This window comes from Dermacentor silvarum, chromosome 4 (assembly GCF_013339745.2).
Source record: "Dermacentor silvarum isolate Dsil-2018 chromosome 4, BIME_Dsil_1.4, whole genome shotgun sequence".
Lineage (NCBI taxonomy): Eukaryota > Metazoa > Arthropoda > Arachnida > Ixodida > Ixodidae > Dermacentor > Dermacentor silvarum.
The window spans coordinates 87200213-87224463 of record NC_051157.2 but is presented as its reverse complement, the minus strand read 5'-3'; the positions used below and the strand labels follow the sequence as shown (position 1 = coordinate 87224463).

Sequence of the window (24251 nt, the reverse complement as noted above, 5' to 3'; positions counted from 1 at the left end):
TAATGGGCATAATGCTAGGCTGTTATGATTCTCAAAAAGGAGCACATTAGGAAGTAGGCATAGCTGCTAAATGACACACACCACGACGGTAGCACTGATACGCTTTACTGCAATCGCATCTGCTCAAACCGAAAAGTTCAGCTATCGAAGTTTGTATAAGACGGCGCCCGTGTGTTTCGCGAGGTCGTGAAAGGGACAAGACTGGAAATGCGTGGCGGGCTCGCATTTGTTGGGCATATTTTAATTGAATCAAAAACATAAGTTCATTGTCTTATCAGTTTTCCGAGGGCGAGGAAGGTCGGTCTGTCCTGTGCTGTTCACATTGCTTTCTTCCGCCCTTATTCCGCACTACGACAGAACAATATTAAGTGTTATGACTGCTAAATACGGCAAAATACACGCCTATACAGAACAATTTGCAATTGAACGTATCGCTATGCAAGATGATTTTTAATTTCTAAATATATTTAATTTCTACGATTAAATGCAATGCTACCGTTGCAAGACGTTTGCTTTCACACCGCGCACGTCTGAATTGGTCCCACCAGTAGTAACTTTGGCTGTTTGGCTTTGGCGTCTAAGTTGGCGGTGTTCCGGAAGGCGTGCTTGTGTGCCGGCTGCCGACTGTGGCATGCTCGGCCGAGCAGGACGCGGCCAGCACGCCTTGCCAATGTGAAAGCACGGACGAATCTTCCGCGTATTGCAATTCCAGCCAGTCTGCCAGGTGCTGGAGCCAGAGCACGTTCGTCCGCGGCTCGAACTTGGTGGGCCTCTTGTTCAGCAGGTCGGCGATCCTGGCGCACACGGCGACTTCGTCTTCGGCTCTCACGAACTCGGGGAAACGCGTGACATCTGTAAACTCAATGTGGGTTCCTATGCGTATTCTCGCCAGCTGGAGCCCCTGCAGGCGGACCTTGATCCCCGCGCTGGGAATCCGAACAATGTGGCCACGCAGCGTAAACTCAACGCGGGGTGACTTCGTAGGGCGAACCAGCACGGCGCCGACTACCGGGAGGCGATGTTCAAATTCCAGTTCAGCTTCGGCAACTGCCAGTGCCCAGCACGCCTGACCGAGCACGCTTAGCGCTTGGTTGGGATTGTTGAGCTTGTAATTCGGGAGGGGCCTCCAGCCCGGCTGTATCTCTGTCACCAGGTACTCGGCTACAGGTGCCCGTTCCTCTGGAGATGTGGCAGCCGAGCAGAGGAGAAATTGATCGTCCTGGTGCACTTGCGCGCTTGATAACAGTCTCGGGTATATGTCCCTAACGAGACTGGCCCTCGCGTCTACAAAAAATGCGGACGTCCGGTTGTCCACACTGTTCTTGAGATTGCTTAGTTCTCTGGCAACTCTCAGACGGGAGGTATGCCATGGGACTTCCCTTTCACGCAGCCGAAGTACGCGCACAAGCTGGTCTCCTTGGCTTCCAAGCACGCGAAACACATCCCCGCCACCGGGCTCGTCCCAGCTCAGCTTGGTAGCCTGGCAGTCTTCATGAATGACGTTCAGGAAGTCTACAGGCTTGGAGCGTTTGCATAGAGCCAGGAGTGGTAGCCACGGATCCATGTTTGTCACCTGGTAGCAGCAGTCGGCTTCGGTAGGCTGCTTAGTGTGCTTGGTGATGGCTAGGCTCTCGAAGCTGTCCGTTGATGTACTCTGCGTTAGCGGTGCCAGAGGAATCGCGCACTCTCTCCGGTGAGCCTGTGGCCCGCGCGATGAAGCGTCCATCGTGGAAGGTGTGGCCGCATCTGGGCCTGCGGCGCACCAGCAGCTAGTTGTTTTGGTTACTGACCGTCGATTAAACGTCGGCAGAAGTACGGGGCTCGTGCCTAGCCGGATCCGAAAGTTGTCGGAGTCAGAATAACATGGGTCATTATCGGTTATGCTGCTTCCTCGTTCTATCGACGAGGTACTATCAAAGCGGCCACTCGGTCCGCGTGCGGGTTGCTCGAACTCAACGCGGCAAGTGCCTCCCTTTATCGCAGCTACTTCGCGCAGACCACTGGTCGTCGGTTCAGATTGGCTGTGTTTTCTGATGTGATTAGCTTCGTTGTGTATGGGAACTTCACAGTTTTCTTTTGCTGCAGCGTGCTTCGTGTCTTCGAGCTTGTTTGGCGAAGGGTCTCTGGTCGCTGCATCGTCGAGGCAGTGGCGGCTGTAGGCGGCAAGCTTCTGGTCCAAGTCTGTGCGGCTCACATAGAAGGAGCGTTGTGTGAGCACAGGCTTGCTCGGCGGTAAACGTAGATATTTTCGTTTAGTGTCAGCGCAATGTGTAACGCTCGCGGATTTACTGACCACTGGTGAAAGCGTCATTTTGGATACGTCAGCGTCGCTAGGCCAAGCTGACTGCATTTCGGGTTCATAGTTGATCGGAATGGGCGAACCTGTAGGCACTGAGGGAACCAATTTTTTTCGGATGTGCGGCGAGTCATCTGCAGTGTTATACTTCCGGATCACGGGCTCCGACAAAGATTGTCCAGCTAATTTCCGGGGCAACTCGGCTTTTCCTCCACCTGTGCTTGGCGACAGATCGTCATCAGAAAGGAATTGTGGGGATGGTGACGTACCGGGAGCAGGATGATCGGGATCGCTCTCTCCCAATGTACTATAGAGAGCCCTACCTTTACTCCTGTAACGGCTTCGAAGCCAGAGGGCAGCAATGACCAGACATACGGTTATGGCCATAAGGACAAAGCAAGCGACGAAAAGACACAGAGCTGTGCGGTGCACGTGACGTAGGCGGAGCTTGCGGTGATTCGCACCAGAAGCTGAAGAGTCATCCTCGTCGTCTGGCAAAGAATAGCGCAGGCTCTCTCGGCGACGCAATCGGTCAGGTGGTCTCGGTCCTGTTATCACTGCTCCGTGACCTTTGTAGCCAAACTGCCAGCTCTCTGTCGTGTGGCTCGAAGTTCCATGGATACCCGTGTTGTTCCTTTAATCAAAGCCTCTGTCGGTGACGGCGACCGCAAGGCGTTTCCTGATGTGTTTCCTCGAAATGAACGCAGGTGACGAGTTCTGAGTTCGAGCCAGCTCCTTACAGTAGCCGTAGTGTGGGTGCGCAGGTTAGTCTTCGGCAACCTGAGGGTGTCCTTGACCTGTAAGCGATGCCGGTCTGCGCGACTTTTTACTATGCTCTTATTGTACGTGATGCGCTCGTTGGTGATGTCCAACATGTACCGGAGTGCAGGGTGACTCGGCTTCTTGAGGGCTTGCTTGTATTCATCCCCGTTCACAATGCTGTAGCGATACGTATTTGGTTCCGGGACGCTGCCGCCGTCGTAGCCGTCATCCCGACGGGCACTGCCTTTGGCCATAGAGGCGGTACACGCGATGCAGAAGACAGGAACGAGAATGCCGAAGAGGCGCACCATTATGCTCTGTCGTGGGCAGAAAGTCCAGACGGGCACCAATGAGAAGTGGATCGCTGCACAAGAGAACAAGGATAGCCGCCTTCTCCAACGTCTCTTTCGCAACTTCGTTCTCCTCAGAACATGCTACCGGCTCCCCCGCAGATCCGAAGAAGGCTTAGCCGAAACGGGGACGACGACGACGCTGATGCTCATAACTACGATGGGCCACCAGGGGCGCGATCGGAGGTCTTTGTTCGAAACGCGTTCTGTTCACTTACTGCAACGTCACATAGTGGGCAGTATGCAAAATTTGCGAGAACGAGAGGGAGAGAGCAGCCATTCGACAAGCGGTGAACTCCCCGGAAGTTTACGTGCCTCGTTTGTAGTCTGCTTGCTGCCCATATACTACAAAACGAAGTGTGTCTCGCCTGCCAATGAATAAAATCTTTATATATAAAAGTGTATTTTTTCTTCTCAAGGTCAAACACGTTATCACTTATAACTATAACTTATCACTTATAACTTATAACTATTAGTTTTTCTGCGTGGTCGCTAGGTGGTGCCAAACACAGCGAAAAAAAAAACGAAAAGAAACCATGGGAACAGTGGCGCGCTTTTCAAGAAGCAACAGCAACATTCCACTGGCTCGCTGGCGCCCGATGATGAAGTCGTGTTCGCCGCACATCCAACGCACTGTTAGTTTCTAGAAACGAAAGTGACGCTGGAAATCCCTTTATCCCATCTCTTCAAACGCATTTCGCACCTCCTCGAGCAATACCAATGAAACAACCGAAGCTCCCATTGCAAGTACCATTTTCTTGAATTAAACTACAGTGCCTAGAAGTATATTTTAGGCACTGTAATTAAACTACGGATTGGATCCGAACGTGCCATTTCGTAGCTGCAGCCGCCGTTTGGATCCAATCCAATCCACCGGACGTGCTATGCGCCGCCGGTCTCGTAACACGCGCATGACCGCTCGAAGTTCCCACCCGTTGTCGCGTTCTGCTCCTAGCACACAACGTGCTGGTCAAAACAACTGCTGCTCAAAATGATTGACAAGAGCGTGTCATCATTTTCGACGTCACCAAAACGTGGCCGCGCCGGTCGCGGCGGACGACGTCGGCGCGGCCTAGGCCAGTCGCGGGCTGTAGAACAACGATCTCCGATCGCGCCCCAGTAGAGAAAAATCGATTTATTTACAGAAAGGCGGGAAATTCGGCTTGAACAAACAATCTTAGACATGCTTCAGTTTCACATCTCACTATCCGCACCCACTGGCTGGCGTGGTTGCATAGACTGTCACTGGAACTACCGTCATCGCCGTCACGTATTTTGTCACGCACCATGCATCATCTTGTCCTGCTGTGGTGCGTCGTTTGCCCCAGCAAGCTACTACCGCTTGTTCGTTGGTAAATGTAGTTCAGGTACACACTGAGAGCTTTATGAGAAACTTGCTACGGTTAAGTACCAATGACTTTACTGTGTCTGTGTATGTACCTGCCCTGCAGTCACGTCTCTCCTCACGCACTTTCCGTTGTCTCCTCCTGCCTTATGATAGCTGCGACGGGTCATTTTTCCCACCTACATTGTGCCATTTGATCGTTAGTACGGTAGTTTAGCTGCTCACTCAACATTTATGCCAAGCACTACATGAATTTATGTTGCCTATAGCACCGACTCCTAAAGACACGTCTAGCAGGAGCTTGGAGGCTGAAGCTACAGCGTAAATGAGTGATCGTGCGCGATAATTCTGCTTTCCAACCACCTTTATCAACTTAGAAGTGCCACAATTCCATGCTCAGCGTTTTGTTTTCTGGCAGCTGATTGTTAACACATAATACATATATATATATATATATATATATATATACAATTATATATATATATATATATATATATATATATATATATATATATATATATACAATTATATATATATATGTCTAAAGTCAACAAACCATGACACCAAGTTCCACACAGGGGAAATTGCTTGTACTGACTAATTGACTTAAAGAAAATGAAAATAACAATGGAAATGAAAATGAATGACAAAATTTGTCGCAGTTTCACCCGAAAGGCGAAGCACCAATTGCGATAGCAAATTAGTAGAGAGCTATACGGAGTGAGGATAGTAGTTTTATCAGCTGTATAAACTTGGACATGCAGCAGCACCAGCAACGCGCAGAACTGTTGTCGACGCCGTCGGCGTTTTGCCCGCGTTCGCACAAAATGCGTACGGCGTTGGTGACTGTTGCCGGAGCCTCTGATATAAAAAAATGTCACAGTTTCGCCCTAAGGGCGAAGCAATGAATGCGATAGCAACACAGCAATGTCATACGAAGTAAGGTGAGCGGCTTTGGTAGCAACAACACGCAGAACTGTTGTCGACGCAATCGGCGTTTTGCCCGCGTTAGCTCAAAATGCGTGCGGCGTTGGTGACTGTTGCTGGAGCCTCTGATATAAATAGGCACTTGGTGCCGCAGCTAAACATCGCCTCCCTTCCCTCCCCCTCCCCCACGGCCTCTCGCGCGTCCGAAGAAGGCGCGTTTGCTCTACATATATGGTGATTGTAAAGGAGAAAAGAGACGCCTACTTCTGCAGCCCTTAAGCGAGCCAGGCGCAGAACGCGCGTTTGTTCTCCGCCGTGCGTTCACTCCCCGTGAAAGACGCGCCCCTCGCGCCCTTTCACTCGCACATACAGCGTTCGGCGCGCGGCGACGATTTCATCTCCAAATGACGTCATACGGAACCTCACGGCGACGGCGACGGCGACGGCGACGGCGACGCCGACGGCAGAAATCTGCTTTTGAGTGTCCATATAATTGCTATCGCAATAATAGGCACTTGGTGCCGCAGCTAAACGTCGCCTCCCTTCCTTCCCCCTCCCCCCCCCTCCCCCACGGCCTCTCGCGCGTCGGAAGAAGGCGCGTTTGCTCTACATATATGGTGATTGTAAAGGAGGAAAGAGACGCTTACTTCTGCAGCCCTTAAGCGAGCACGGCGCAGAACGCGCGTTTGTTCGCCGTGCGTTCACTCCCCGTGAAAGCGCGCGCCCCTCGCGCCCTTTCACTCGCACATACAGCGTTCGGCGCGCGGCGACGATTTCAACTCCATTGACGTCATACGGAACCTCACGGCGACGGCGACGGCGACGGCTACGGCGACGCCGACGGCAGAAATCTGCTTTTGAGTGTCCATATAATTGCTATTGCAATAAAAAAGTTGTCGCAGTTTCACCAGAAAGGCGAAGCATCAATTGCGATAGCAAACTTGAAGAGAGCTATACGGAGTAATGATAGCAGCTTTATCAGCTGTATAAACTTGGACATGCAGCAGCACCGGCAACACGCAGAAATGTTGTCGACGCCGCCGGCGTTTTGCCCGCGCTCGCTCAAAATGCGTGCGGCGTTGGTGACTGTTGCTGGAGCCTCTGATATAAATAGGCACTTGGTGCCGCAGCTAAACGTCGCCGTCCTTCCCTGCCCCTCCCCCCCCCTCCCCCACACCCTTTCGCGCGTCGGAAGAAGGTACGTTTGTTCTACATATATGGTGATTGTAGAGGAGGAAAGAGACGCCTACTTCTGCAGCCCTTAAGGGAGCACAGCGCAGAACGCGCGTTTCTTCTCCGCCGTGCGTTCACTCCCCGTGAAAGCGCGCGTCCCTAGCGCTCTTTCACTCGCACATACAGCGTTCGGCGGCGCGCGGCGACGATTTCATCTCCATTGACGTCATACGGAACCTCACGGCGACGGCGACGGCGACGGTGACGGCGACGGCAGAAATCTGCTTTTGAGTGTCCATATAATTGCTATCGCAATAAAACAACTGGCCGCAGGAAGGGAACGATCCCACGTCTTCGCATTACGCGTGCGATTCTCTTACCATTGAGCTACCACGGCGTCGTTTTCCCATCCACTTTCTGGGGTGTTTATGTTTTACAACTAGAACTAACCCTGGGAGTGTGGGTTATGTTGTTTATGTGAGTGTGATGAGTAGTGCGCGACACAATGCGGTGACTTTTGTGGTGCGCGACACGGTGCGGTGATGCGCGATGGTGATATTTGTGGTGTGCGACAAGGTGCGGTGCATTTCAAAGAAGCAGACGACAAGGAGAGCGCGCGCCGCTCTACCGCGCCGCGCCGAAAACGACGACGCCGAAGACCGTCCGGCGCGTGAACACGCGGCGCAAGAAAAACAAATCAAATGAAAAACCCAATCCAATCACAAAAGAACACGGAGCCTCGAGCACCCAATGAGAAGTCGACGAATCGACCAGAGCAGCAGAAAAAAGTTGTCGCAGTTTCACCTGAAAGGCGAAGCATCAATTGCGATAGCAAATTTGGAGAGAGCTATACGGAGTAATGATAGTAGCTTTAGCTTTATCAGCTGTATAAACTTGGACATGCAGCAGCACCGGCAACACGCAGAACTGTTGTCGACGCCGTCGGCGTTTTGCCCGCGTTCGCACAAAATGCGTGCGGCGTTGGTGACTGTTGCCGGAGCCTCTGATATAAATAGGCACTTGGTGCCGCAGCTAAACGTCGCCTCCCTTCCCTCCCCCCCACGGCCTTTCGTGCGTCAGAAGGCGCGTTTGCTCTACATATATGGTGATGGTAAAGGAGGAACGAGACGCCTACTTCTGCAGCCTTTTGGGAACACGGCACAGAACGCGCGTTTGTTCTCCGCCGTGCGTTCACTCCCCGTGAAAGCGCGCGTCCCTCGCGCCCTTTCACTCGCACATACAGCGTTCGGCGGCGCGCGGCGACGATTTCATCTCCATTGACGTCATACGGAACCTCACGGCGACGGAAACGGCGACGGCGGCGACGGCAACGGCGACGGCGACGCCGACGGCAGAAATCTGCTTTGTAGTGTCCATATAATTGCTATCGCAATAAAAGGAGCCGCGCTGGCAGTAGGGGGGAGGAGTTCCAGAAGCGGCACCAGGACAAGGTCGGCCACCGGATCGGGAGTTGAAGACGGCCGTCGGGTTCCGGACCCGAGCCACCAGGACTTCACCCGGCCGGGGCCTCCTGCCAACCCATTCCTGGGCGCCGCCACTCCATCCATTCGAGAACTGCTGCCCGAGGCCGGCGAGCGTCTGCGCCCGTGGGCAGAACGAGAGCAGTCGGGCTACGGGCCCGAGCTCCACGACCAGCTGCCCGGCCAGGACGCCGCCGCCGTCAACCCCTGCTGCCAAGCCGCCTGCCTTCCCGGCCATCGTCACTCTGCCCGATTGTCAACTGCTGCTGCCCGAGGCCGGTGAGCGTCTGCGCCCGTGGGCAGAACGAGAGCTGTCGGGCTACGGGCCCGAGCTCTACGACCAGCTTCCCGACCAGGACGCCGCCGCCGTCAACCCGTGCTGCCGAGCCGCCTGTCTTCTCCCACCGAGCCAGAGCTGCCACGCTCTGGTAGCCTGTACGACGTTCCGACAGTGACCTTTTGGTGAGACAAACAACGCTTCTATCGTCGTCTCCGCTTCGCCGCGTCGAGACTGTAGTGCATACGCAAACCCGCAGCCTGCCCGAACTTGCCTCATATCATTAGCGTTCCAGCTACGTGTTTTCATGTTATCGTTGTGTGTTTGTTTTTATGGGTTAATTTTCGTTTCTAGTTTCATTAAAAGTTTGTGTGTGTGTTTCCCAACAAACGGCTTTGTCCTCGATTGGGTTCTGGGAGGCTCCGCCTCAGAGAACCGCCTGAAACATTAACACAAAAGAACCTGCTCATCACAATGAGGTAGCATATGTGGGTTTATTGACCAGTTGCCTTCACCCAAAGAGATCACGTACTCGTGACGCCTGTGGGAGAAAGGATGTTCCACATCCACCGCCTAGATTTGTGAGTGGTGGCGCTGGCTAGCACTCCCAGCTCTAGTTGTAAAACATAAATACCCCAGAAAGTGGATGGAAAAACGGCACCGCGGTAGCTCAATGGTAAGAGCATCGCACTCGTAATGCGAAGACGTGGGATTGTTCTCCGCCTGCGGCCAGTTGTTTTATTGCGATAGCAAGTATATGGACACTCAAAAGCAGATTTCTGCCGTCGGCGTCGCCGTCGCCGTCGCCGTGAGGTTCCGTAGGACGTCAATGGAGATGAAATCGTCGCCGCGCGCCGAACGCTGTATGTGCGACTGAAAGGGCGCGAGGGGCGCGCGCTTTCACGGGGAGTGAACGCACGGCGGAGAACAAACGCGCGTTCTGCGCCGTGCTCCCTTAAGGGCTGCAGAAGTAGGCGTCTCTTTCCTCCTTTACAATCACCATATATGTAGAGCAAACGCGCCTTCTTCCGACGCGCAAGAGGCCGTGGGGGAGGGGGGAGAGGGAAGGGAGGCGACGTTTAGCTGCGGCACCAAGTGCCTATTTATATCAGAGGCTCCGGCAACAGTCACCAACGCCGCACGCATTTTGAGCGAACGCGGGAAAAACGCCGACGGCGTCGACAACCGTTCTGCGTGTTGCCGGTGCTGCTGCATGTCCAAATTTATACAGCTGATAAAGCTAATATCATTACTCCATGTAGCTCTCTACAAATTTGCTATCGCAATTGATGCTTCGCCTTTCAGGTGAAACTGCGACAACTTTTTTTCATTCATTTTCATTGTCATTAAATTATCATTTTTTTAATTCAATAGTTAGGACATGTAATGGTCCCTGTGTTGTCCTTGGTGTCATTGTTTGTTGGCTTCTTAGGCTATGATGAATAAAAACTGGGCCCCTCGGTTCCCTTTATTCTCTTTTCTCGTTTATTATGTATATATATATATATATATATATATATATGCGCCTGAATTATTAGTATATACTATTGGTAGTATGCCTAAACTTTCGCGTGGATTATCGGCTGACCTGGCGTGCTACTCTGCGCGCAGGATGAACGGTAAAAATTGTCCTAAACCCAACTTGCAGCCCGATGCTACAAAGGAAACCCACACGGGTTTCCTCTGTTATAGGGGCTACAATTCGGGTCGATGACAATTTTTCGCTTTCATGAACTTCCCTCCACCTTGTGAGCTTCCTCAGAACTTATATGCCTTACGACTGGAAAAAAAATCGTTGGCCCTTCCACTTCGTGTACATGGACGATAAGCGAAGCTTGTTTTCTATCTTTTTCCCTCCCTTACCCGTAATACATGCTGATTGGCTCCGCTGTCACGCAATCCGATGACGTGAGTTCAATGCGCGCTGATTTTCTACGCTATACACTCTCTCATCTTGTTTCTATTCTAGGTTTGTTCGGTTAACAGTGCTGAACGCAGGCAGTTTTTCCTTGAGTAAAAATGCCTTGCACGTACTGCAAACTCTAAATTCATCGAGGTATTCTCCACTAGTTGCGTAATGTTCATTCAACACTTTCAAGGCACTGTACCGCTGTTCTTCGGAGCGGATCACACTAATGAGGAACAAGTTGTTGAACCACAAACGCTTGCGTTCGATGCCTCGAATTTGCTTGGCGGCGTGGTTAGCAGCATCCGCCCGCAATTAACGCTTGCGATTCTTCAAAATTAAATTGCTTCAAAATTAAATCTGTCCGTCACGAAAGACAATGTATGGCTCATACCCCCTTAAGCAATGGCTCATACCCCCGTAAACGTGCCCTCTCAATTACGACGACAGAATACAAGTGAAATTCTACGCGGCAACGGAGCCAGCTGTGGAAGAAGACGACGAACGCGGGAGAAGTGTCACGAGCGCGTTCGCGCGGTTGCATCGACGGGCGCCGACATGCCAGCTGTGAAAAAAAAAATTTGCCGCGTATCTGCGTGCTTCGCTGCAAATGTCGTCGAAAGACGATAGTCTTCTGCCGGCCGTACTACATGAGCGCTGGTCTGATCCGCAGCCACCCGTGATGCTGTTCTCGTACCATTTCCGTCCTGGCATGAAGGTTTGTTTGAACAGATTTCATTTTACCAGCATTATTTCATCAAGCGGCCATTTATGTTTTGCCCTGCCTCAGACAGCGCTTCCTTTATGTTGAATCGGCCGCATCTGGCTGGCATTGATAAAATTGAGGGGGTGCTGCGTGAGACATGGACGCCATCTGGCAATACATCGGGAAACATGAGCTTGTGAAGAGGGTTTCCTTCCTCCATGGCAGAGGGCGTTCGTCGGCGCGCAGTCGGGGAACGTCGTTCGCCGGCGCGCATAGCATGGCATTTTCAGCGCAGCTTAAGAAACTAGGGTCTTTAGAGTTACGTATCTATGTATTTTTCTATTAAAGGAACACCCCTCCTAATACTTACCTAGTGATTTTGCGCCTCAGATATGCGTAATATTTACTTTGTGATCGATAACGTTCACAAGTATGAACAGCCGTACCAGTTTAAGTAGTGTGGGCGGTAAGCAAGTGGTCCAACTTTTGCCGGGTGGCTGAATCGGGTGACAGACAGACAAACAGACAGACAGACAGACAGACCAAATTTTCAGCGTTTAAGTTCCCCAAGAAAGACTATCGTCTTTAAAAGATGTTTACGCTCGAGCCATTGCTGATGATGATAGTTTCAGCAAACAGACATGGCCGTTCAGGCTAGACATAGACAAGCTTCACTTGTAAAATGATGGGAAGAACAAGGAATGGTTATGATGACGATGTGAGAAGGAGGTGCGTATAAACAAGTGCATCACGCTGTGGCAACTCTAAAGCTAAGCGTCTATGGGCCAATGTCTTTGCGTCAGCCCATAAGCCTAAAACAAGGCCATCAGCCAGCGGCCTCTTATCCATGTGGGAAATGAAAGCAGGTTCTGCCGTGCCAACATGTACGCGGGGCAAATGCCAAATACGTGTGCAAGTGTTTCTAGCACTTGGCAGTGCTCGCACTTTACTGGAAGCTATAAGATGTGCTTGGCCCCTGATGAATGTGACACCAAGGTAAATCCGGTCTACCATACTTGCACATCAGTAAAAATAAAGTCAAGCCATCGTCTTCTTTGTGTTTTCATTGCTTTTACATATTGATATTGTTTACCGCTAAATCAAAGGCAAGATAAACTCATTTCTAGCAGTTTCCACGTAACGCCTTGGCCTACTTTTCCTCGTGGCTACGTGCCATATTTGTTGGACGACAACAACAGCAGCAACCAGCGTAGCCTGCAAGATCGATGTGATCTCGGAAGCCATGGTAAGGTCATGGAGTTTCATATTTATAAAGTTTACTAGAAACAAATGGTATATTTCCCTCGTTCAGCCAAAATAATATCACTGGTACAATCGGCCAATTTAATACATGATAAGGCAATGACCTTGAAATCTACTTTGACGAAACATATTTAGTTTGTATAACTGTAACTGTAATCTTTTCCTGGTTGTTTTATGTTTGCAAGTAGGTTGTTTTATGTTTGCAATATGTTATCATTTTGTGCTTTTATATTTCTAAATGTAACCTTTCATTTTGAAGCTAGCCTTTGTGCTATTTCAGGCAATGTATTGCATATTAGTATGTCTTCGCTTTCATGTAACTGGTAGAAATTTAAAAACGATTTACGTTTGACTTTGTCACTGCATAAATGGAATATTTGTTTGCTATGCTCATCTTGGCCACCATGTAATTATCTGTACCACTACTTGTCGTCCTGTGTGTCGAACGGCTATATGAGCGGATGCTCTTGTCAGGCTGTATGGCCTTTAGCTACTGCTCCCGCTCCTCTAGAAAAACAGGACAAATAAACTGAAACTGAAACCTAATAATTCCTGTTCTACTCGTTGACATGCTTTCGCGCAGAACGCGCGTTGTAGCTTTTCATTACTTATTCATCTCAGGAGCTTCTCGTGCAATTGTGTACGCCTAAATAATGCATCAAAAGCAAGAATACTGACAAAAATAATTATATTGAAAACTTACCACATACATCATCAAACAATTGTGAATGGACATGGGCTACAAGTCTGCATAATACGTGAGAAGTGTTTTAGTAACATTGCGGTAGAAAGACCTGAAAACGATCTCCCAAGTCAGCGATAGCTTTCTTGTGTAAGAAATGCATATCCTCGTGCCATGCGCGAATGCCGAAACCTTATGGGCACATCATAAGACACAAGAAGTAGCAGTCTTGCTGCCAGCCACGATGCCGAATGATAACACGACACAGTGTCTCTTGCTGCAGCACTGGGCCAAAGTTGAAGCTCCGTAGTAATTTCCACTGTCCGTAGTATATACTGCTTGCAACTTCGTTGCATTTGCTCACCATCATGTGGCCTTGCTCGACGCGGAGGTGTCTGTTGCGAATGAAGTGCTGTTGTTTTAATATATTCAAAGCTATATACCCTTCGTGCCTTTATTTATAGTCTTTATTTATTTACAGTACCCCTAAGGGTCCTCATGCGAGGGTATAACGCGGGCGGGGAGGCACAAACTTCTGCATGCAAAATAGAGGACTAGCGCTTGAAATAAAACTACATGAAATAAACACACACAAGGAACATGAAAAGGGGTATATGCGGTAATTCTTGAAATAACAAGAAACTTTATACACAATACGGTAATACGTACATATAACACTAAGTAATAACTAATCTGGTATACCTTAAACCGTTTTCTTGCAACAAGGTTTGGAAAGATGGTAAGTTAACTTCAGTAGCTATGCGGGGTAGTAGGTTATTCCATTTTATTATTGTGCGAGGAATAAATGATCTTGCGTAAAGCGATGAGGCGGCATGTTATGCATTTTACCTTGTTAGTGTGGTCACGGCGCGGGAAGACTGCAGGGGGTGGCGAAAAGAAGTCATCGTCAAGCGTGGAATGATGGTACAGTTTATGAAATAAAGTTAGGCGAGCAAACTGGCGCCGACGTGATAGTGGTTCCAACTCGGCAAGTTGTTTTAATGCTGTGACACTGGTGAAGCGCGAATAATCTGATAATATGAAGCGAACAGCGCGGTTTTGCAGAGACTCAATGTTGTTGATAACGTATGCTTGATCGGGATCCCATATGGCAGAAGCGTATTCAATTTTATTGCGATAGCAATTATATGGACACTCAAAAGCAGATTTCTGCCGTCGCCGTCGTCGTCGCCGTCGCCGTCGCCGTGAGGTTCCGTATGACGTCAATGGAGATGAAATCGTCGCCGCGCGCCGAACGCTCTATGTGCGAGTGAAAGGGCGCGAGAGGCGCGCGCTTTCACGGGGAGTGAACGCACGGCGGAGAACAAACGCGCGTTCTGCGTCGTGCTCCCTTAACCTGCAGAAGTAGGCGTCTCTTTCCTCCTTTACAGTCACCATATATGTAGAGCAAACGTGCCTTCTTCCGACGCGCGAGAGGCCGTGGGGGAGGGGGGGAGGGGGAGGGAAGGGAGGCGACGTTTAGCTGCGGCACTAAGTGCCTATTTATATCAGAGGCTCCGGCAACAGTCACCAACGCCGCACGCATTTTGAGCGAACGTGGGCAAAACTCTGACGGCGTCGACAACAGTTCTGCGTGTTGCCGGTGCTGCTGCATGTCCAAGTTTATACAGCTGATAAAGCTAATGTCATTACTCCGTATAGCTCTCTACCAATTTGCTATCGCAATTGATGCTTCGCCTTTCGGGGGAAACTGCGACAACTTTTTTAGGGGCGAAGCTCCTTAGGGTGTGGGTCTGTCCCTCCTCGGTAGTAGTAGTAGTAGTCGTCGTAGTAGGTAGCCACGTCTACTTTTATGGAAAAAAAAAATTCCGAAAGTTGTGTCCGTAGCGCGGAATCCAACCAGGGACCCCTCGCTTCCGAACGCGCGGCGCTAACCACTACGCCACGAAGCGCACATGGACACACGCACCACGATGGCAATAAATACCCAACATTAACGAAAGACTGCGCGTTTCTAACGCATTTGTGCTAGCGCGTTACGGCCCGTGTAAGAAGCTGGTGTAAGACGCTGTGGCCTCTCCCCCTTACTAGAGAGTACTGCACGTTTCTAACGCGTTTGTGCTAGCGTCCCCTTAAGCGGGAGATGGTGCAAGTATAATGAAGGGCGCTGTTATAAAATAGGAATGACGTCACATATGGCGCGTGTAATTGGTGGAAGTCAATCGTTCGATTTAGTGCGGCGAGACTGGGCGAATTACACGGAAGATTCACGGTTTACCGATGATTCCCTCCAGAGCTTCGCACACTCATCATCATTCACCCCGTGGATATGCGGTGTTTTTTTTTCACAGTAGAACAATGGCTCACACGGTGTGCCCTAGCAATGGAAGTCACAGTGGCATCAAGCTTATCACGCAGAATTCCTGCACAAGTCACTCTGAACTTTCCCAACTTTCGAATTGGTTAGTATCGTTAGCACCATAGAAGAAAACATTTGATCTTCGCGACCTGTTTTCTCGGTTATCAATTTTGGTAATGATGCTAGATAATCCACTTTCGAGATGTGTTGAGGAATGAACTGATGAAGCAGATTCTAATTTGTTTTCTAGTGCCTGAACACGTCGGTTAGACTTTCTCGATCGGTTTTGAGTGCTGCGAGCATATGTAGAATTTTCATTCTTGGTTCGAGAATACTTGCGTTGCTGGCTTTAAAGCGCTTTACAGCGTCGGCCACACCATATAACTTCTTTTATTGAGCCTCTGTCATAAGTCCGGGGTTTCCTAAACATCCCCACTCAGAAGCAACAACCACGAAGCATAAACAAGAGCAGTGCAATATCGTTTGAAATGGTTGGGTGGCCACGACACCACCAGGATGCAAATATCATTGCTACGGTAACAGCGAGTTTGATAATAACTGATCTATAGAAAAGCAGTTGGTGAGCGCTGAATAATTGTGGAAGTGTCGTGGCCTGAAGCTTCGTCCAAATGCGCGCGCTTTTGAGGAGCCGGTGTAGATATCGTCGTCCTGAGAAGCATGACGAGCAGCATGAAGTTGTCCAGAATCGGTGGCGGGTGATGCAGCAGACTCGATAAGTTGCGGCAGATTGGCGGGCTGTCCATGCAAGGTATAGTACTCATGCGCTGTTCGTCGGCCCGGGTATCAGCCAGCTGTACTGCAGGCAGCGACAGCAGCTGTCCCAGGAGCGGCAGCAGCAGCATCTGTAGAAATGCAGTTGGTGAGCGCCGAACAATTGTGGAAGTCATAAGCATACCACAACCATTCTGAGGGAGTGGCCAAGAATAGGCACATACCAAAAACACATACACAATGTCGAATTTGTTTGTGTGGGCACATACTAGATACCTGCGCGAGCCATTTTTTTTTTCTAAGTAGGGCCTGTTCCCAGCCTGAACGTGCTATGGCTGGCCCATCGGAGCTCATCCCGGTTGGTTCAACCTGGCTCGTACTAGGCCTGGGTCCAAAATATTCAAGCCCGCACCCGGCCCGCCCGGTTCGGCCCCTTAGCCTATAGTTAAGCCTGGGGTGCTACCACGGTGTAAGATATATTATACTCTTTAGGTGGGGACACTTCTCAGCTTGCTTGCGAGGCGAGATCGACCAGATAAAGTAGCAAAGGCGCACGCCGATCGGCCCGGTGTCGGCAGCGGATACCTATCGGCGGTGCGATGCAACTTCAAGGCAGAAAAGGTTTTATCTAAGGTTGCTATAGCAACCGGCGCTTCCCGGGAAATTTTAATTGAATGACGGGCGTTCTTAGTGCTACGGATTACTCCTCTCTATGTGGCATGCATGGCTCTGAGGCATGCGACAGGCGCGGTCTCTCTGCTTCTTTGTGGCAAACATGCTGGCATTAGAAGCTGGTTCTCGCGCTTCCTGCCAACTTACTATTTGTTCGCGTGTAACAGACACGTGCTTGATCTGAAGCTTTTTCAAAATTTCCTCTTTTGCGGCTCCATTTGTTAAAGAGTTTGGTTTACCCGCACTCGCTGACGGTACTCGGTGCTCTTGCATCGGCGATTTCGCTGCGGGGTCTCCGAGCGCACTAACAGGGAGGGGAACACGCGTGCTTTTGATTGGCAGCAAAGCAGAACTTTGAACGAGAGCGCGTGACTGTTCGTAAACGAGAAGCATTGCTCCTCTGTTGCGAAGCAACCACTTACGGTACCGGGACCAATTGCTGTGCGTACATCAAATAGGTACCGTTTCGTGTTGTCCCGAATTACATTTTTGTGGTTACAATGGTTAATACATGGTGCAAAGTTCAGCACTGTGGGGAAAACAACGGGGCGAACAATGTGCTGTGCAAGGTGGTCCAGCAAAGGTTGTGCTCGAGAAGACGGAAAAACGCAAGAAATTGCATCTTCCGAAAGAACGCTTCCTTTTGGCACGTCAAGCAGGAGCTCTCCTCCTAGCTCTGATAAGTATATTTTCTTCAAAATCATATCGTCTGTGAAATGTTTGCTGCAAACTACACCCTTTGTGCTCAGCGTACGATCCTTCCTAGGAATCACTTGAGCCCAGGCTTTGAGGGATTCTGGATCAGAAGGCACATTGAACAAAAATTGATTTTTCTTTGCAGGTCTGGTAACCTGACTTACAACCTCTAACGTTGCATTTCCTGCCCATCGTCGTTTGCTGTGTAGTCCTGTTGTTTCGTCAGATTTTGCACATGGCTGCTCACCACTTAAAGTTCATTTTGCAGATGGCAATGCTCAAAATATGTTGGTTTCCTGGTCAGCGAACGCGGCTCAGCACGTAAGCAACCAACAATGTGACAGAAGGCGAGTGAAGAACAGCTACAAAGATTTCAACAGCACAAAATTCGAGGGCCTCTAAGTATTTCTTAAGCCGGATTCACACGACGGGTTAGACCACTTAATCAGAGACATGGCTGAACTTCAACAAATCATGCCGCAGGCATTTCGTCAGCGGCTTCTTTTTGTGCGACGTGATTCGGCTGCACTGAGCCACGTCACGCTAGTCCGAAGAGTAAACCGGCGATCCGTCCCGTGCTGTGAATCGTGCCTTACGAGTTTGAACGCTGCTTGGCGCGTTTTGATTTGGCCTCGTCACGGTGGGCCTTACCGAGGCGCATTTAGAACGCAGGCAAAATTTTGCGCGGACAAGGAGCGCGCGGATATAACACAAGCAACCAGAGATCGCGCCGCCGTATCTGCTCCGTCGAGGCGATGCCCTCTTCACTCGCGCCCCTCACCACGGTAACCTAATTTCGCGCGTCGCGCAAACATTTCGGATTTCCCGCATGGAGGAAGGAAACAAAACAGGAGAGGCCCTGACGTCACTTTTTTGAAGCCGGAAGTACAGCCATGTTGGTGTGCCACTTCTCTTTGCACCTCCAATCAGGGGTTCTGCAGCTCGCCGGAGCAGATGGGCGCGAACTTTGAACTTGCATTGTTACGAGCCGCCGGAAGTGTGTGCTCCTAACGCGCGTCAAAACAAAGCCTACAAAACTTCTGCAGTAGTTTTAGTGAAGCAGACGCGCTCCTGTGTTTTCCCGTGGCACGTTGAAGAAGACGACGAAGACCCACGCCGTGATTGCTTGAGTGTATCTGTTGCTGGCCAACACTCACACTCACAGACCCAACCGACCCAAAACACAACTTTCAAGCTTACACACCACACCCCAAAGTCAGCTTTTCTCGCGAACAAAAGGTGCTGCGGGAAAGACACCGGTGGAAAAATGTTATCTCACTTTTCAGAGACCGAGAGCAGCTGCGAAAGCTTCAGGAGCGCGGTTGTCATGGCAACGTTGACACTTGGGGTACACATCCCAGTGCTCCTTTGCGAAAAACATCACGTGACTTCCGCCACACCTTCTCCAATACGTTCGTGCAGGCCAGGGCCTCTCCTGGGGTTTCCTTCCTCCATGGATTTCCCGCGAATCGCCCGGTTGCTATACCAACGGTAGATAAAACCTTTTCTCTGTTGAAGTTGCCTCGAACCACCGATAGGTATCCGCTGCCGGCACCGGGCCGATTGACGCGCGCTGCTGCTACTTTATCTGGTCGATCGCGCCTCGCGAGTGTCGCCACATAAAGAGTATACCCAGTGAACCATTAATGTAGCATAGATGTCCATAGAACATCATGTTTGAGACATTGCACACATCCTATAGATATCTATATTTCTCCAAACAACATTACAAATACGTACCATGGATAATCTAAGTCCCATCCAGATCAAGTTGCTGTAACGTTGAAAGGATGTCGCAGCTGGACATAAGTAACCTCTAACATATGTTCTTTTTGGGGATGCAGGAGGTCCATAGAACATCTAGTGGATCTTTCCTGCTGACGCTATAATGAGCTGTATACCTGCGAGTGCCCCCCCCACAGCGGATGTACTATCGAATACAAATGAAATGCGAACAGCAGAGTGTGTGGCCAAAACGTAACTAAAAGCACAGTGTGTGGCGTCGGCCAGCGATGATTGTACACATGCATGTGGTTTTGATGCGGAGTGCGGGGCTGCTTGTCCTAGTGCGTATTACGTCACCTGTATTTCGTTTGAAGCTTGTATTCTCAGCCCGCCATTGCAGTGTCATTCCTATCTGCGATTACTTTTAAGGTGGCTAGCACTGTTGTTGCGCATCCAATGCAATACATTTTTCGTGCTATTCAAATTACGATTAGACACTGGCAGCTTTGATGGTGGTAACAAAAGCAAAGCAATGCACGTTAGCAAGCTGGGTGCATGCCAGCTATATCACACTACAGATGTAGAATGTAGCGATGTTGCTAGTCACCATAACACTGTACTGCCAGGTGCCCAGGTGAAAATATTGCAACTGGTGACAACTGGGACCAGTTAAAGTGGCTTATGGCAGAATTCCCAGCGGGGACCAGTTGCCAGTTGGTCCCAGTTGGGACCAGTTGCCAGTGGGTCCCAGTTGGGACCAGTTGCTAGTGGGTCCCAGTTGGGACCAGTTGCCTGTTGGCCCCAGTAGGGACTGGTCGGTCTGCTAGTGGTCTGCAGCTGGGTTCAGTAAAAATGTGACCCGATGGGGCCATTTTTTTTGGCTCCAGTGCAAGAAAGACAAGCTTGGATCATCAAATGTTTTTTTGATGCAGTCTACAAAGTGTCATTCGATGTAGCCACCTGCAATCTTGATTGAGAGCTTTTCGTTGACTTCAACCAAAGGACGTCCTCTTGAGGAAGTGGTTAAAAAAACCTGGACACAAAAATACACATATAGAAGCAGTTAAAAACAGGGGTGCTAGTTCAACCACTAAACGTTTAACCTGGCAATATTTGCTTCCACATTAGAATAATGTGGCTCCGCAATTACCAAACTAATTTTAGGACAGTGTGATATATGCTAGCTCAAAATGTCTATCATAATAAAAAATTACGCCACATGACACGACAGGACAATTATAAAGCACACAAAATCAACATGATATGTGTGTTCCATCGTAACAGTAGGCAGATATAAGGAACTCTAGACGGAAATCTTGCACAGCGTTGTCGGAAACAGGCATGTCATTGCTGCGACGCACACAGCAATCGGCCCGACGCCACTGTACAGAAGTACTTACGTCCACCATCAGGATAAGAAAAAGAAAACACTTCATACTGTACTATAGAATCATAAATAAGAAGTATAATTACCCCGAAATGGTAAATCGGCGCCGGAGAAAACGCTGCACATCGATGCATGCTGATAGATCCACAAAGCCGCGAAGGACAGGGGTAAAAGAGTTGCCTTGCGTTGTTTTGAAGTTACAACAGCAGCCACAGATAAAAACTATCCAAATGTACTACCGCACGAATGAGATTGCGCAGGCGCTAACACCGCGGGTTCCTTAAAAACACATCGTTCAGTCACAAACACGCACGCACGCCTCGCATGACGCCTTGCTAGGGTCGCTAGCCTCGCCTTGACATGGCAGCCGCCATTGCACACGTGCTGTGCGCAACTACGGTTGACTACGGTCGCAGTTTTATGTCTTTCCTGCCCGCCGTGTTCCCTTCTCTGCGCTACTGCTCTTTGATGTTAATAAATATTGCGTCCTTTTATATGCGGTATCAAGTTAGCAATTTAGATTTAACATTTACTTTATGCGCACTTCAACAGAAAATACGACACTGAAGAAACTTCAGCCGCAAACAAATATGGTTGCTGCTATTGCACCGTCGTTCGTAAGCTGACCGGGCACCGCGATCTGCCTTGCAGATTACGACTGGTTGTTCGGTTTTTTCCTTTTTTTTTGTGGGGAAGTATTCGCTGTACTGTAAACATTAGCGACCCAACTCAACGACTCATCGCGACGAGGTTCAGTGAAGCAAAAGTGGCAAGACCATGTAGGCGCACGTCACTTTTGTGTATGTCGCTGAGATGACCATTTCTAGCTTAGTGCGCTGAAACTAATGCAAACGTACGAACGCAATCTGCTGCACAATTGTACAGCAGAATTTTTAATTATTCAGTGATTGATTAGAAACACGTGCCTCTCCATGCAAGCAAGCGGTCCGCTAGTCTAATTTGTTATCAATTACCTTTCACCAGCAAACAAGAGCTGCGGAATCCAGCAATACATGTTGTATCAGACCAGCAACAATCAGCATAAGTCCAATAGAACCCATTAGTCTAATGGAGAAACTAGTAGACATGCAACACTGATTGTGTAAGACTAATAAGTACAATACACAGGGCCATTGGTCTTACAGGTAAATCAGTACGACTAATAGAAATTTCTGTCAATTGGTCTAATACAAAACTTATACAACTAATACAAAACTGTACTAGACTAATTATTACAAACTTCTATTAGGAGTTTTGCTAGGGTTGCTCAAACTGCCAAACATAATTACTAAGTATAAGTATATAGACTAGCTGCTGCTGTCTTAGCAAGCACTGCATGTTACTTGCTTTCAGTTAAACTTCTGTCACCATTTCATTAGGATCCAAACTGGAACCAGTTGCTACCAGTACAACTGGTCAATGTTCCAGTTGGAATCCAATTGCAACCAGTTGATTCCAGTACAACTCGTCAAAGTTCCAGTTGGATCCCAACTGGGTCCAGTCACTCCCAGTATAACTGGAAATTGTTCCAGTTGGATCCCAACTGGAACCAGTTGCTACCCAGTTGCTTCCCAACTGGGACCAATTGGTGTGTAACTGGGACCAGTTGGTTTCCAGCTGGAACCAGTTCATCCCAGCTGATCCCAGTTGGATCCCAGTTGGATCCCAGTTGGAAATTTTCACCTGGGATGATACCTTCATATTGTAACAGTACCAGAAAAACACGGATGAGAGGATACTGCAACGATGAATGCTGACTGCATAGTTGTGCACACAGAATAAAACCTTTTGTTGGTAGTCAGTGCTAATCCTTTCATTAATCTCTCACCCGTGTTCTTCTAGCACTGTTTCACAATGACTGCACAGGAGTCTTACTCAAAATACTTGATCAGCGAGCTAGTTAGTACGATACCTTCATAGTGTCACAGTACATGAAAAAGACGGATGAGAGGAGACCACAACGATGAGTGCTGACTGCACGGTTGTGCACATAGAATAAAACCTTTTGTTGGTAGTCGGTTCTCACCCTTGTGTTATTCTCTCATCTGTGTTTTTCTAGCGCTGTTTCGCACAAAGAGTCTTAAACTCAAAATATTTCTCTAGTTGTGATTGTAACAGTACCAGAAAAACACGCACGAAAGAACTGCTAACACAGAATAAAACTTTTGTTGGTAGTCAAACCCGTGTTTTTCTAGCACTGTTTCATAGCGCTGTTTTCATATGACTGTAACAGTACCAGAAAGACACGGACGAGACGAGACCGCAACGAGTCTTGAAGCTGTGCAAAATATTTTGCAGAATAAAATTTTGTGTTGGTAGTCAGTGCTAATCCTTGAGCATATGTAGTTGAAAGGAGACAACTACCGCAACGAGTGCTGAATGCTGACAAGCATTTTGTGCACACAAAATCCCTTCTCTATAGCAGTAGCATAAGTACTCAAAATATTTATTAGAGCTAATACCTTCACGGATGAGAGGATACCGCAACGATGAATGCTGACTCCACAGTTGTGCACACAGAATACCTTTTTTTTGGTAAACCGTTATTTTCACCCGTTTGGTAGTCAGTGCTAATCCTTTGCAGTATTCTCTCACCGTGTTTTCTCTAGCGCTGTTTCACTATGACTGCACAAGAGTCTTACTCAAAAATACTTCATTAGCGAGCTAGTTGGATACCGTCACACGATGAGTGCTGACTCATAGTTGTGACACAGTAAAAACTTTTGTTGGTAGTCCTGATGAGAAGTGAGCAGAAAAAAACACGATGAGTGCTGACTGCATAGTTGTGCACACAGAATAAAACCTTTTGTTGGTAGTCACCCGTGGACTGTGTACCACTTCGTAACAGTATGCTCACACCCGTGTAGTGTTTCCTTGCTAGTCTTACTCAAAATACTTGATTAGCTGTTTCACTATGACTGCAAGTGATCCTTGCGTTATTCTTACATTCAAAATCCTTCCTTAGCGAGCTAGTTGGTACACCTTCCTATTGTAACAGTACCAGAAAAACACGGATGAGAGGATACCGCAACGATGAATGCTGACTGCATAGTTGTGCACACAGAATAAAACCTTTTGTTGGTAGTCAGTGCTAATTCTTGCGTTATTCTCTCACCCGTGTTTTTCTAGCACTGCTTCACTATGACTGCATAAGACTCTTACTCAAAATATTTCATTAGCGAGCTAGTCGATGCGATACCTTCATAGTGTAACAGTACCAGAAGGACACGGACGAGAGGAGACCGCAACGATGAATGCTGACTGCATAGTTGTGCACACAGAATAAAACCTTTTGTTGGAAGTCAGTGCTGATCCTTGCGTTATTCTCTCACCCGTGTTTTTCTAGCACTGTTTCACTAAGACTGCATAAGACTCTTACTCAAAATATTTCATTAGCGAGCTAGTCGATGCGATACCTTCATAGTGTAACAGTACCAGAAAGACACGGACGAGACGAGACCGCAACGATGAATGCTGACTGCATAGTTGTGCACACAGAATAAAACCTTTTGTTGGTAGTCAGTGCTAATCCTTGCATTACTTTCTCACCC

At 48.9% G+C, this 24251-nt stretch overlaps 1 protein-coding gene across 1 annotated transcript; it reads right to left on the bottom strand.

Moving 5' to 3' along the window:
- Positions 1 to 577: 577 nt before the first annotated feature.
- Positions 578 to 3369, bottom strand: LOC119448752 (serine/threonine-protein kinase haspin). The gene is made up of 2 exons (XM_037711974.1): positions 3037 to 3369; positions 578 to 1654 (listed from the first exon to the last, which is right to left on the bottom strand). The coding sequence occupies exons 1-2, from the start codon at positions 3367 to 3369 to the stop codon at positions 578 to 580; spliced, it is 1410 nt and encodes a 469-aa protein (XP_037567902.1).
- Between the last annotated feature and the right edge of the window lie 20882 nt (positions 3370 to 24251).

What these genes read in the sequence shown, in the direction of transcription:
- LOC119448752 (XM_037711974.1), bottom strand. Translation starts at nt 3,369, where the DNA reads ATGGTGCGCCTCTTCGGCATTCTCGTTCCTGTCTTCTGCATCGCGTGT. An exon ending in GCACCCACACTACGGCTACT is followed by an intron (nt 1,655 to 3,036) that starts GTAAGGAGCTGG and finishes CCGCTAACGCAG; the next exon opens with AGTACATCAACGGACAGCTT.